The sequence below is a fragment of the Bombus pascuorum genome, chromosome 3 (genome assembly GCF_905332965.1).
Source record: "Bombus pascuorum chromosome 3, iyBomPasc1.1, whole genome shotgun sequence".
NCBI classification, from domain to species: Eukaryota; Metazoa; Arthropoda; class Insecta; order Hymenoptera; family Apidae; genus Bombus; species Bombus pascuorum.
The window spans coordinates 2417441-2430931 of record NC_083490.1 but is presented as its reverse complement, the minus strand read 5'-3'; the positions used below and the strand labels follow the sequence as shown (position 1 = coordinate 2430931).

Sequence of the window (13491 nt, the reverse complement as noted above, 5' to 3'; positions counted from 1 at the left end):
AGTACGGACCACGAAGGTGAAACGAAGAGAGGCTAGCCACGCCGCATACGCCCAAACATTTCTTTCGTTTCCTTCGACGCCGCGACGCCCGCTTCTCCACCTCCAGCTTACTTGCGAATTTACGAATAACCGCCCCTCACCTTCTCGCCCCGCGGCCCTTACGCGAATGTTTGGCCGGAAGCGACCGCGGGACCTGAACGTAGGTCGAGATTCTACCTCGCGGAGAACAGCCATTGCCGAGTGGGGGCTGTTTCCCGCTATGCGGTTTTCGACTCGCCGAGCAATTTTATGCCTATACCCTTTCATGCCTTTTTAACTCTTTGCCTTCTCTCTACGCTCTCCTTTCATGAGGTTTTCGAGGTGTTTCGATACGAACGCGTCAATCCTTTAGAAGCGGATTAGATTGATCGTAATGATCGATGAGGACGATTTTATGCTTGCTGCAAGTGCTACGAACCACGAATATATATATATATTTTTTTTTTTCTATCGAAGATTCGGACGAGATTCACGAAGAAGAAGGAGATCTAAGAAATTTATAAAGAGAAAATTCTTAATACAACGGTCAATATGCCTTTACTATTAAGAATTTTCTAGAACCATTCGCTAAACATTCGTCAAAAACAAATGCTTTTCGAAGCAGCGTAATTGATTCTCAGGATCGTGTGGCATAATAAATTTATTACGATATTAATTTTTATTAATTTCAATCATTTTTTATTTAATTTCATTAATTGCATTAATAAACTTAGTAGAACGTTTTAGAGATTCGCATTCGTGTATGACAAGTAAATCTCTCATCGTTGCAAAATATAGATTATTATACGTCATCGTTCGTGAAGGTAACGTAGATTCCTCAAAGCCTTTGAGAAAGGTCATGACACCTTTCTACCTGCGACATTTTATTACATTTTCTGTTTATCTATCGGATATATAGCCGCGTTGCGACCTCTCAACTAGTTGACGATCGGTTAAATAGTAGTAATTCGGTTGGGGTCACGAACCTTGGACGATATTTGCGCTCAAGGTGGAGGATAAATTAACCCCTTGGGTACGACGCGCCACTATAGTGGCTTCCGCGGATGTCATTTTATATTACGACGCGCCACTATAGTGGCTCACATTATTGACTCATTCGCTCACTGTTCGAACTATATGATCTTTTTCATTCGTCTTACTTCACCCTTTTTTAGCCCTCACAATATTTTATAACAGTGTCAACAATATACAATACAATACGTTTTTGATGCGCCAGTGTCAGGTAACAATTGTTGCTTTTCGTTAAAATAAATATACCATTATTAGGTGCTCTTTTTAACATGCCAATGAGTATCCTTATAATTTTTTAGAATCTTCAACCTGAAAACGTCGCTTCAAAATAAAAAACTAAGAGAAATTTGAAAGACACAATCGCGCTATGAGCGTGAAAATTGTGACTTGAGTCTATGTGTCGGGCCGTGCTTTAAAATATATTACACTCAATTATATTATTAATTATTAAAGTAAATTATTAAATTTAAAGTATACGCGTCATATTTTGAAGAAAAATTATAATTTAGTTATCAAAAATTTCGTTCCAACGTGCCTGCGTAGGGAACAGAATTATTCGTCACACATTGCAGTGCTGTATCGTTTACGCGTAATTCGCGTTAAACTCTGACGTACAGAGTAACATCCCCGCGCAAAATTTAGCTGTACCTAAGAGGCTAAAGAGTTTTACTATGATTGTAATTTTCTATGTCTATTTGAAGAGTTCCAATATGATTGTAATTTGTACACCGTCTTTATTTTGAAATCTCTTTTAAAGCGTGTCCTACTTCGTGTTATATTTTTTCCCTCAATGATGTAATGACTTTCGCAACGATAACTAAAAGAATAATATAACGAATTTTATTTTCTTTTTTTATGTATTCAAAGTCAAAATAATTTTGTATCAAGGCTACTTATACCAATGCCAGTCAAAACGACTGGTACTTGTCAAAGTGTAAAAGAGTCCTGCAATCTGTTCCTCGAGCTCCAATTAACCAGTTTCCTCGTTTTCTACAACTTCCCACGCGTTTTTAAAATTTTTACCGCGCATCCTTCGATATGACTAGCATCGCCAGATGCTAACATTAGAAATACCACATCAGTTAAAATTTCTGGCTCAACAAGTTTATAAATGTGTCAACCCTCGTTTAGTGATCCTAGATGGATTAATAATAGCAAAAATCTACTACGTAACATGAATTGCTTCTGTAAGAAAGTAATAAATCAATAAATATAAAAATATTCTATTATCATGTATTTTTTAAAGGCCAGTCATTTTGGCTGGTTTTGATAGAAATAGCTTCGTGTTAACTATCGGTAGTTCCAGTGTTGCGATTCTTGTACAGTTGGATCTGTCTTATTCTCGAAGCTTATACTCTAAGTGACGGTCTAGGGAGTGTGTTTTAGTCGACGTTTTACTGTCAGGTGGGAATCTACGTCTGTTCAATGACGTTGGATAATACGATTGTCGAAATGTCGTGGACGTCTCGTGAATTGTACCTCGTGCGTGTACCTGGTTGAGGGTACATAGCTTAACGTCCTGTTAGCTACATCGCTCGGTGGTCTACTGTCAAAGTTTATGATACATTGTTCTCCATTGAGCGGACATGTCAAGCGCTTAATATTTATAAGGTAAAGATTGTAAACTCTGTAAGGTACAATGCGAGGAATTCAATCGTTGAAATTCAGAAAGCTGCAGAGCAATCTTTCAAAAATAACAGATATGCTGTCCGTATCGTAAACTTGGGATAAGATTATAAGCATATATCTATGGCATTCGACTATGGGTTTGCAGCGACCTTATTTTTACATTGTCAAACATTCTCTGTGAATAATCAATGTACATATATTTAAGAAACTACGATATATATATTTTTTACAAAGCGATGATTCAAATTGATTTGATAATTTCACGAACGCTCCGAATCTAGTTAGCTTTGAAATAGGAAAACTCCACTGTTCCAAGGACTGTATACGGAAGTACAATACCAGTGTTGTTTCGTACTCGAAAATTAAACTACTCGAAAGATAAATAGAAAGGAAACGTACACAGAGACAACGTGTCTTTATCGGTACTTAATGTTCATCTTCGCTTTCGAAACGTGACTAGACAACATTTATCTCGATAAGACACCTAACGTATGAAATTTTTCCATTTTACTTCCATTGCTCGACCTACCGAGCACATTCCATAAAAGCTGATCGAACATCCCACCGGACACCACCTATTTTCATCTCGAAAACGACCTTCAAATCACGAAATTTTCCACTCGAAACGCAATTTCTTTCATTCGGAGGAACTCGCTTCGTTTCCTGCTAATTGCGTGACTTTGTTTAATCCTCCCTAATGAGTATTTTCAAAGAAATCTTTTGAGTCGTAATATTGCCAGAAGGACAGTAGTTAACATCTAAGAAGAAAGTACATTGTACACCTCTGTACGCTACATAAAAGATATAACTTAGAAAAAACGAAGCTGGCACCCCGCTGGGGTAGCCACCCACATGCTATATTTATTTCTTTTATTTTTTTTTCTCACCAATAAGATATAACACTTTACCAAATGTCCTTCAGGACAAATTGTAAAAAAACCAAAATAGAAAAAAAAACCTCCGTACTCTTTACACGGTAATATAGCAATAATTAGTATATACACTTTAAATTTCTAAAAATAAATCATTGCAAACCTATAATGTTTCCACGAAAAGTTATGAATTCTGGTTATTACAATTTCTCGGTAGAGAGGGTCGTACCTTTGACGACCGTTTGGAGAATTATCCCGAAACAAGGTCGGGAACGTGTTACAGGTATGATTATCGTCGGTACTGCGGACTAAGTTTGCCAGGCGAGGATGAGAAAAAAAAAAAAAGAGAACGAGAAGAAACGATCGGGGACAGTTTCATCGATTAACCACGCGCTAATTAACGTTTCACTTAACAACCAGGTGAATGGAGTCTAACGACACGATGGAAAGATCCAGAATCTTGTTGTACGATGTTCAACGCGAGAACGAAGAGACAGCTGCAACGATGAAACGTATAAAATGAAAAAATATCGAGAAATCGATGAAACGTTTACGGAACTCGCCTGACAAATGCATCGCGTTCTTGACCGGTCATCGAGGAGACGCGAGAGAAGGGAAAAAGCGTCGCTTATTAAAAGATGAATCCACACGCTGCCAGCAAAGCTTATTGATCTGCCTTATGCGCGGATTTAAAGGTTTCCTCGATTGCGAAAATTATTTCAGTTTTTTCCGTAACATTTCTCCTTCCAACGATTCAGAATTCGCTCGAATAAACGATTAATCATCCCGATTGCTTCGCTCGTGAATTTTCGGCGGTTTTATTTCGAGGAACGACCAGCTGCGAGTGTTCTTCGAGTTCTACTTTCCCTGTAAAAGAGAGCCACGTAAGAGAAACTGTTACAAGGTTCCTGGTCGTTGAGACTCTGCGAGAGAAATTTCAGAGTTACTTTCCGCGATTCTGTGCAAGCCGCGAACGAGTGACCCGGTCGAAGCGTTAAAGATGCACGCGCGTCTTGGAGCGAATAGTTTCGCGGCGCAGGCTCGTCCCGCTAATTTACCAGCACGCGTTCATCATTCAGGCGTCCGGGAAGTTTTCCAGCGATATTAAAGCAAGCACGTCGTTCCACATATTAAACACGTTCCGCCGGCGACTGTTCGCAGACTATTGCCCGAGGAGCGAAACGAAGGAACGTCGACTTTTATAACTGCCATAAAATTGCGATTTTCAGAGTTAAAATCTTGCGAACTAGTATAAAAGGAACTGGCGAAAAGAAAAAGAAGTATAACCGGAGATGTCTGTAAAAATTATATTAAGAGATATTCTGAAATGATTAAAGTTCTATTTAAAGTATGCAAATACAGCGCATTATTAAATACGTTTCCGGAGGAATATTCAAACAGGTTGAAACGAGAAACGCTTGATCCACGGTGAAGAGCCGCTCGAGGCGCGACCGTAAGGAATAGAAAAACTCGTGCGAGGTCTCGAGCAGAAGGTAAACAGGTCGGCGTGGAAATGGAATCACCAAGATCTCTCGGCTTTAAAGGATTTCCCAGGCTGCCTGACCCGAATGGATCCTCCGAGGCTTCCCCGGTCGCGCCGGATTTCTGGATACATATATTCTATTAATACCGGGAAGGTCGATGTATTTCTCGTAGCGAGGTGAGAGAAACGTTGTTCGATTCGTCACGCGTCCTGATGGGATCTGTCTAGGTTCGAAGAATTCTAAGAAGATCGTACGATTGCGTACGTTGCGTGTATTTAATCTAAACTTACATTGAAATATAATTTCCGAGAAAGGAGGAGAATACGTTCCGTGTAATAATCCGTCTAACTCTATCCTTTCTATAACTCACGATAATGAACCTGAAATATTATGTAAATTACGCTGTCTAACCATTCGCATTAATCCAAGTTTCGCCCCCTTGCTTGGACCCGGAACCAACCGGCTGAATTATTCAAACGCACGATCGTCTAATTGAATTTTCCCTTACGTTACGTCATACTAACGAGCAGAAGAATCGTGTAGCTCGAACGCACGTCAGGTTCGTGGCCGTTCTCCGATTCGTCAACAAAATATTCGTCGGTAATCACTCGAGGACGAAACGCGAGTTGGTTGCGTGCCAGCGAGTAGTAAAGACAGCCACGGCTCAGACACGATACGAAGAACCCTCCAATTAATTAAGCGGCGTACACATCTACCGTTCGTACTTTTGGTAAAAAGAAAAAAGAAAAAAAGAAAGGAAAGAGAGAGGAAATGGAAAATGTAGCTGTTTCTTCCGTACTTTAACAAGCAGCCAACGCGAGGAGAAGCGAGATGGTCATGCAAACGGAACAAACACGAATTATCCATTAATTCGGGGTGGTAATTGCGGTTTTAAAATCCCGGTTGGCAAAAACTACCGTGACAATCGAACAAAAGGAAACGTGAAACAAGGAACAATGTGTATAGTGTTTGGCGATATTTGCCGAGCGTGAAATTGCTTCTGGCTAGGGCAACAAAGAAAAATGAATTTTAAACTGCAGCTTTACGAGCTCGAAGAAATCAATTTCTGTTTATTAGGAGATACCCAGCTAATCGTAATTACCGTATTTTTATCTTCGTTTTGTACAAACGTTCTGGCAACCGTAGCAACGAGATTACAAACGTTGTTACGAACGATCGCGGAGAGACGCGTCAGCGAGAGGCGTAAATTCTCGCTACGATTCGTGTAATCGACGCCGCGAAATGGTCGCTCCCCGTGTTTCGATCAGGATAACAGGGGTGGTTCGATGAATTTAACACTGTATTAACAGGTTAAGATAACATGTATTTGTAACAATAAGGTAAGTGGTTGTAAAGACGTCACAACTTGTTTCGTGATAAATACAGTTAGTGGTTCGACTCGACTTTTGACAATTCTCGATATTTGCAGTATAAACATTCGTATGAAACTTTGTAAATGCGACGATTCAGCTAGTGACGAGTGTTCGCTTGAGATTTTGTAAGTGCGACCGTTCCGTTAGAATGTTCGATTGAGACTGACTTAGATGCGACCGTACAGATAGAGTTTTCGAATGCGACTAATGATCTTAGACCGATTCTTTGTCTTTCGGGGAGACAACCCTCACTACCCTAGGATCACACCACCGCTCGTGCCGATGATCACGTACCTAGGCCGACTTCCTTGTGAATCACCGAAGAGTCCTGTTCTGCGGCCGTTTCAGGACAAAAATACAACACAAACAAGAATACACGAAAGCTTCGCTCCCCTGTGGCTTAAATAAAAAGAAACAAAAATAAACACAAAAACCGTAAAACCACGACACATAATATAGCATGGCTACGCCGTACCGTCGTCTAACACACTTTACTCAAATTCATTGTTTATTGTGAATTTCAAAAATGTATAAAAAAAAACAAATCTTGGCAAAATAAACGATTTATAAAAGAAAAACTTCCTTGTGAAGATAAAGAACGGACCGCAATCGACGTTTCTGGAACTCGCGGCCAGGCGACAACCGTACGCTCGTCGATACATTGTATGTTTCGTCGAGAAGATGAGACTATTGGTATACGACGCCGGTGGACCGCGGGCGACGGTTAGAAACACGATTCATACTAAACCTCGCACCATACGTGATAGAACGAATATTTCCGTAGTAAACAATAAGGATGGGTCCTTGAGATTATTGAAGGCGCGCCGCTATGATGTGCGGAAATCTGGTTGCCAGCCTACTCGCGGTAGGTAGTCCGGTCGAGGAGAGTGTCACTCGATGTAACAAACGTTTATATCAATTTACAATTTTATAAATACGATATAAATAAATCTACATACGCATTTGCTTCGCCTATTAAATACGCCTTTCATATTCTTACGTATTTCTGCATTTTGCATTTTAAATTTCCATTAAATGTACAAATATTTGTAGACTACGAGTGATTGTTACGTTCCCTTGTCTATACATGATAATACCTCTAACTCATAAAGTGACCGTAATTATCACCAGGTATGTTTCTTCGTCACGTACTTTACCCTTGTCGCAGAGTCTTCTTACAACAATTTTCATCGCTTTCTTCGGCCAGCAAAGTAAACTGGATGAGAGAGGCTTTGCTTCCATAAATAAATACGTAGAAATGGGTCATGAAGTGGCCTACAATTAATCGCAAACAAAAATAGGAAAAATGTAGGGAGAAAATAGTAATAAAAGGAAAAAAAACAGCGTAATACAGGTTCAAGAAAAAGGTAGATGCCAGGCTGGGGTAAATCGACTGGAGGGGTGGGTGGTGTCTAGCAGCTGTAGTCAACTGGCCGCATAAAAGGGCTGCTAACGAAGCTCTGATTGCAGGCCGAGCGGTTTCGATTGGACCGTGATAAAAAGTCAGCGTGCAAGGTGTCCGAGCATAGGGCGGCTGCTGTAAAAGCGTACTAAAAATATAATGCTTGCTCGCGTCGCGTTGGCGTGAAACCGCGTCTTGTTCACGCGGTGTGTCTATCGATGTGACCCCGATACACGTACGCAGCTCTAGAAAAAAAACACAAGCCCGCTTTTATTGTTCGCGATAAACTGGCAACGCCCGACGAGAGTATAATCTCCATGTTCCTTGTTGTCGCCAGAACGTCCGTATTTCATAGATACGAAGACGTATCGCCTTTAAAATTACATTCGCTTAGAAAGATTCTAAGATATTCCTTTCCTCTTTCTTTCTCTGCGAGACACGAATAGGGGCAATCGTTTTGTTATCGATGAGAGTTTCCAGGGAGGTGGTTCGTCGAAATGCGTTTTATCTTAGAGCGATCTATAAAAAAAAAAAAAAAAAAGGATGCAACGCAGAGTAGCTATTTATAAGCCAGGGTACATAGACGTTCCATTTTCCCGGTGGCTTTCAAAGAAGCGCAGTCCCAAGGATACCGTATGCTTCACTACCTAAGGAAAACGTGTCACCTGGGGTTGAAAGTGCACTGTGACAATTATTGACTCTGATAGCGACTACCGTATTTGTGGCGGTTAACAGGGACCTGGACTTTTCGAAGATGTTGATACATATGGTCGTAAAAACTGGACCAGCGGAACGACTAATAAATAGTCGAGGAGGAAAGTTGGAAACGAGAGAGCGAAAATTTCCTCTGCGGAAGCGCGGAGAATATAGAGCAAGGATCGGTCCATTATTTCCCGAGACTTGTCACGAGAACTGGAAGAACTTTCTTCTTATTAAACCTTCGGGAACCCTTCCCCGGCAAAGTATCGCGGTGATGTCTCGTGTTCGCGAATTTACGCATTTTAACCAGCTGTTAACGCAATTCTGAATTATATTTTTCATCTGGAAGTCAGCTTATTTCGCTCGCAGAGAATCGAGTCGAACCTCTACAATCTCATTTACGACGGTAAAATAATTTGTCGTTGATTTCTTAAGAAGATCCGATGAAAATGTCGAGGAAGGGTTACACGGTGGTAAAAAGCAAGCAACGGTGAGTTAATTCGTTGTTTAGGGATATCTTATGGAGGAAACGTCCGCGAAACAGCTGACTCGGTGCAAAACTACCGAGTAGCAGTCCAGACAGACAGAGCGAAGAACATCATCCCCTTTAGAAGGGCTCCAGACAGACGAACCCTCCAGGCAACAGCCCTCTGTTCCCTCCCCGCCAGCGACGACCGTCCCATCGCCATAGCAACCCCTTGGATTCAGCAGCCAACCTAACCAACCGATTTGCCCACACTCTCGGCCCCCTGTTCGTTGTTCGAACATTTACATCAAACACGACGTTTCTTTCTTTTATTTTTTTACGCACTCGAAATCAGGCAATCCTTTGTTTCTTCGTTGTGATACGCTCGCGTGTGCGAGCGGAGTGGCCGCGCATCGGCGATTTCGATTTACCTTTTATTTTTACGATTGGCTAAATGTTACGGTTCGTCGCGTATACCGTTGTAATTGGAAAGTTTCTGTCTCGCAGGAATTGCCGGATCAATTGCGAAGAGAAGCTTAGACACCCTTTGTTGCCTCGTATCAAAGACCACGATGTACCTTGTGAATCATCGTCGGCAATGCTATTCCGTTTTTGTTGTCTTTGCTCCGTTTGTTTAACTTTTTCTATGCTTTCTCTCTTCCGAGTTTCATTCGTTCTTCTTCTTCGACTTTAACGAGAGAGAAGTTACTTAGAATAAAAGTCTACCTCGTAGACGTAGTTTCTCCAAGCATAAAATCACGTCGCGAATAAAAGATTCTGCCTATTCGCCTGCCATTACAGAAACCACCGTTTCGAGGATAAGTCATGGCGTTTTCTGCGTGAAGTCGCGGGATAGCTCAGCGGGCCGAATGATGGCCGCAATTTCTGAAATTGCCGCTACTTTGTTTTTTCGCTTCTCGTGCCTTCTGCTTCAATTGCTTACGTCACGAAGCTGTTCTTCCTTCCACCTTCTTAAGACCACCGAACGCCATCGAGCCTGTGTCAGTCGCGTAGCATAATTCATTCCTCTTTCATCGAAAGCCAACGACAAACACAATAACGAAAGCCACTCGTCGGATAAAAGATTCGTGCGAAAGGAAAAATGTTGTTCCCTGTAACGACGAAAGCTCTTCCATTATTAAGCGCGTTCACAGTGTCGATCGTCGCTCAAGATACAAAGACTACGGTGTTTCCGTTCTCCGGAAATGGCTCCGTCCTGGAATCACCGAGCAGAGAGGAATCCGCGCTTCGACCGGATATGACGCGTTCTTCCGAGCTTCTCGCGCGTCCTCCCACTCTACCTGTACCTGCCAATAATTATCTCCTCGGTAACGTTTCGCGTGTTTCTTTGATCAATTATCGTGACGAGGACATAGATATTGGAAAATGCTAACATCGTTACGCTTTTCAGCGCCGCAGAGAACGTTCGTTCGTCACGGGAGCGAAAACCTGCTGCCTTACGTGTACGATAATCCACATTTCAGCTACCCAGTAGCTCACTCGATCGATTACCCGCTTGGACCATCTTCGAAGCAGCTCGTAATCGTCAGCTTCATCGGTTTACTGTTGCTCTTCGCGATTATTCAGAACACGATCGTGAACGCGAAGCACAGAGACATTTTGACGGACGTGCTGTCTGCCAGGAAGAAAAGAGAGCTGTATGCTGCGTATAATTTCGATTCAGTGGTAAGGATTTGACGCGTAAACGTTCGCTGGCTCGTTCTGTAATAAAGATATTCTTTATATCGACGATAATTCGATGCAAAGTTTCTTATAGTTGTATAACGAGATGGTCGTTGAAAGTTTTAACGATAGTCCTTGCTATGTTGGTCTCAGACACCGGAACAGGAAGACGTTCTCGACGAAGACGCTAGGGTACGATGTATACAGAGAACCGTGTGCTTGGAGAATCGGAAGCTCTCGAAAGCGTTCGGTGCTACCGGCAAGATATTGGCCAAGTACTTAACGTGAGTTCCAGAACACGACGATATTGCTTTGCGGCCAGTTTCCAGCGCGACGCGGCGTAGAAATTTAATATTCAGAGTGTCGTCACGCGAACGAACGCGAGTCGTGGTATCCGGACCGGCAGAACTTCGACGTATCTTACTCTTATTTCTCGAAATGCCATTTGCACGCCGTAGGAATATCGACACGTTGAATACCACGGCAGTTTTACAAGGTTTGGCCGTGGCGTCACGATCAATTTTTTATTTTGCGATACATATAATGTCGAAATATTACCAACAAGAGATACGTTACGGTGTGTATAATCATCGTTTTAATGAATTTACCTCGTTGAGGTCACCGGTGACCTCCATGGCGCAATTTTATGCAATTTCGTTCGATTCGCTTATTCTTTGCGACTATGAATTATCTCATGTAGCTTGTTTGTGTTGCTAAATAATTGTTCCGTGTTGTTACGTGGCGGACTTACCATAAACTGCAATACATCCCTGGATCATACTTTTTCGAAGCCACAATAATCCCAAAGAACCGGCAGAAGGCTTAGCATTTTCTATTCTACTCTCAAGCCCTTTAATTCTCATCATATACCTTTCAAATCGAAACGCTCAGTATGGTCATTGTTCGCTTAATTAAAAGCGGGTTTTCCCATGTTCGACAGCCACTGCTGGGGGCGCACGTACTAAATTTATATTTCATGTATAAATAAAACTATTTTTATATGCTTTATACTGAATTAATTTTGTCACGTCATTCTAGTAACGATGGTAATAATAAACAATTTATAACAATTGTATACTAATCTTGATGCGTCGGTCACCAGTGACAGCCGTGGCATTCAACGTGTTAGAAATGCTTCTCACTTTTCTGCCTTGGCAAGGAATATCGCGGTTGTGGATATTTCGCGAGGAAGAGGGAGTTGATTCAGGTTGTTCGTCTGCTTTCAGACGAAGCGTGGAGAAATCTTTGAAATCGTCTTCTGGCTGGTTCCGATTGGTACGAGATGCCGGGGAGGCAGGAGTTCGTGGTGAGGAGTGCGAGGTGCTTTACAGAGGCTGCGACGAAGAAGTTTCTTCAGGATCGTAGAGAAACACGCGATCAACTAAAACTTACTTATGAGAATATGTACGTTACATGTATGATAGAAATAAAATATATGATAGTAAGAAGAAGAAGAGGGATGCGTTCTATTTTTTATTTAGAGCTTTCCTGCTACCGCGTACAGTTCGCGGATTATTCAAGGGATACAGTGACTGTAATCTATGTTACTGCGTGGTCTTTCATGTCATATAAACTTTATACGGATACGTGGAAAGTGGTCAATTTTATTGAAATAGTTACAGTTTCCAATTATTAAACGAGAAATATATTATTAAACAAAATATAAATACTTCCAATGGATTAACGATGAAATGTACATATGTATATGCTAAATGAAATGTGGAAATGAACAGTTAAATAAATTAATAAAACAGTTAAATACCTCGAATGACTTTTGATAAAATTTATTCTTATTTATTATATTTTGATAGAAAAAAATTTAGCGTTGGATAGTAATGAGATTAGGATAAAAAATTTATGAAAATATTTCTTTCCTTTCTTTGTTTCTTAATTTGTCCTCTTCTTAGAGATATACAAATTTATCCTATTCACTAAAATATCGTAATATCGGAGAAAGTCATTGGTAATAATCCGGATGTACTACAGGTAGAAAACAATAAAAGTATTAACAGAATAGGGAAAATTTAGAAATGTTAAGTCAGATCCGTATACCTGTGGCCTCTCATGACTCAGAGTAATTAAAGAAGGTGCACGTGACCATAGTTCACCCCCTTCCTTGTGCTAGGAATGCCAAAATCGTGGTATAGAAGACAGCCGTTAGTCAGTTGACAGCACAGTAATACTAAGACCTCCGTCACGAATTCAGTAGCAGGACAGTTGCGAGTGAGTAGCAAGGAACCTGCGAGTAGTTACGGGTTGATCGTTACTCGGAGTTGTACAGTCGTTGTAAGTTAACTCTGCAGACATCGCTAACCAGAGAAAATAAAAGTTTCTACAAATTTTCGGTGCTCGTCAAGATTGAATCGTCGAACAAAACAGATTGATAAAACTCGGATAACATCATCGTTGATACGGAAGACAGGGGCATGGCTAAATCGGCAAAAGCGATTCAAAAGAATAAAAGTCGAGAAATAGATAAACGTACCCACGAGACGAAGATTAAAAACAACTAGTGAAAGGGCGCCAAAGAATTGTCACGGCTTTGGTGATCGAGTACCACAAAGTCGAAGTAGACGAGGATGAAGAGCGCGAAGTGTTCGAAACGCGTGTGGCAGCCAACAGCAGCACGTTTCAATATTTAGAGACGTTAAAGTCCGTGAACACGTTCGGTGGTGTGATCATAATGTAACTGTACGAAGCTGCTTGTTGGATTTTGAGAAGATGTGTGTCCTTTGCGAGTGAACTGATGTGCTTCGGCAAAATTGTTTCTTCACTACGAACGGTGTTGTAAAAGACTACGAAGAAAACGCCGAGTACCGAATTTGTGCAAAAA

At 41.2% G+C, this 13491-nt stretch overlaps 1 protein-coding gene across 1 annotated transcript; it reads left to right on the top strand.

Annotated features, from left to right (window-relative positions):
- Nucleotides 1-9697: 9697 nt before the first annotated feature.
- On the top strand, nucleotides 9698-12124 carry LOC132905046 (uncharacterized). The gene is made up of 4 exons (XM_060955973.1): nucleotides 9698-10303; nucleotides 10387-10661; nucleotides 10812-10942; nucleotides 11885-12124. Exons 1-4 carry the CDS (start codon nucleotides 10078-10080, stop codon nucleotides 12021-12023), a joined length of 771 nt encoding a protein of 256 aa, XP_060811956.1. The 5' UTR covers nucleotides 9698-10077; the 3' UTR covers nucleotides 12024-12124.
- Nucleotides 12125-13491: the final 1367 nt, after the last annotated feature.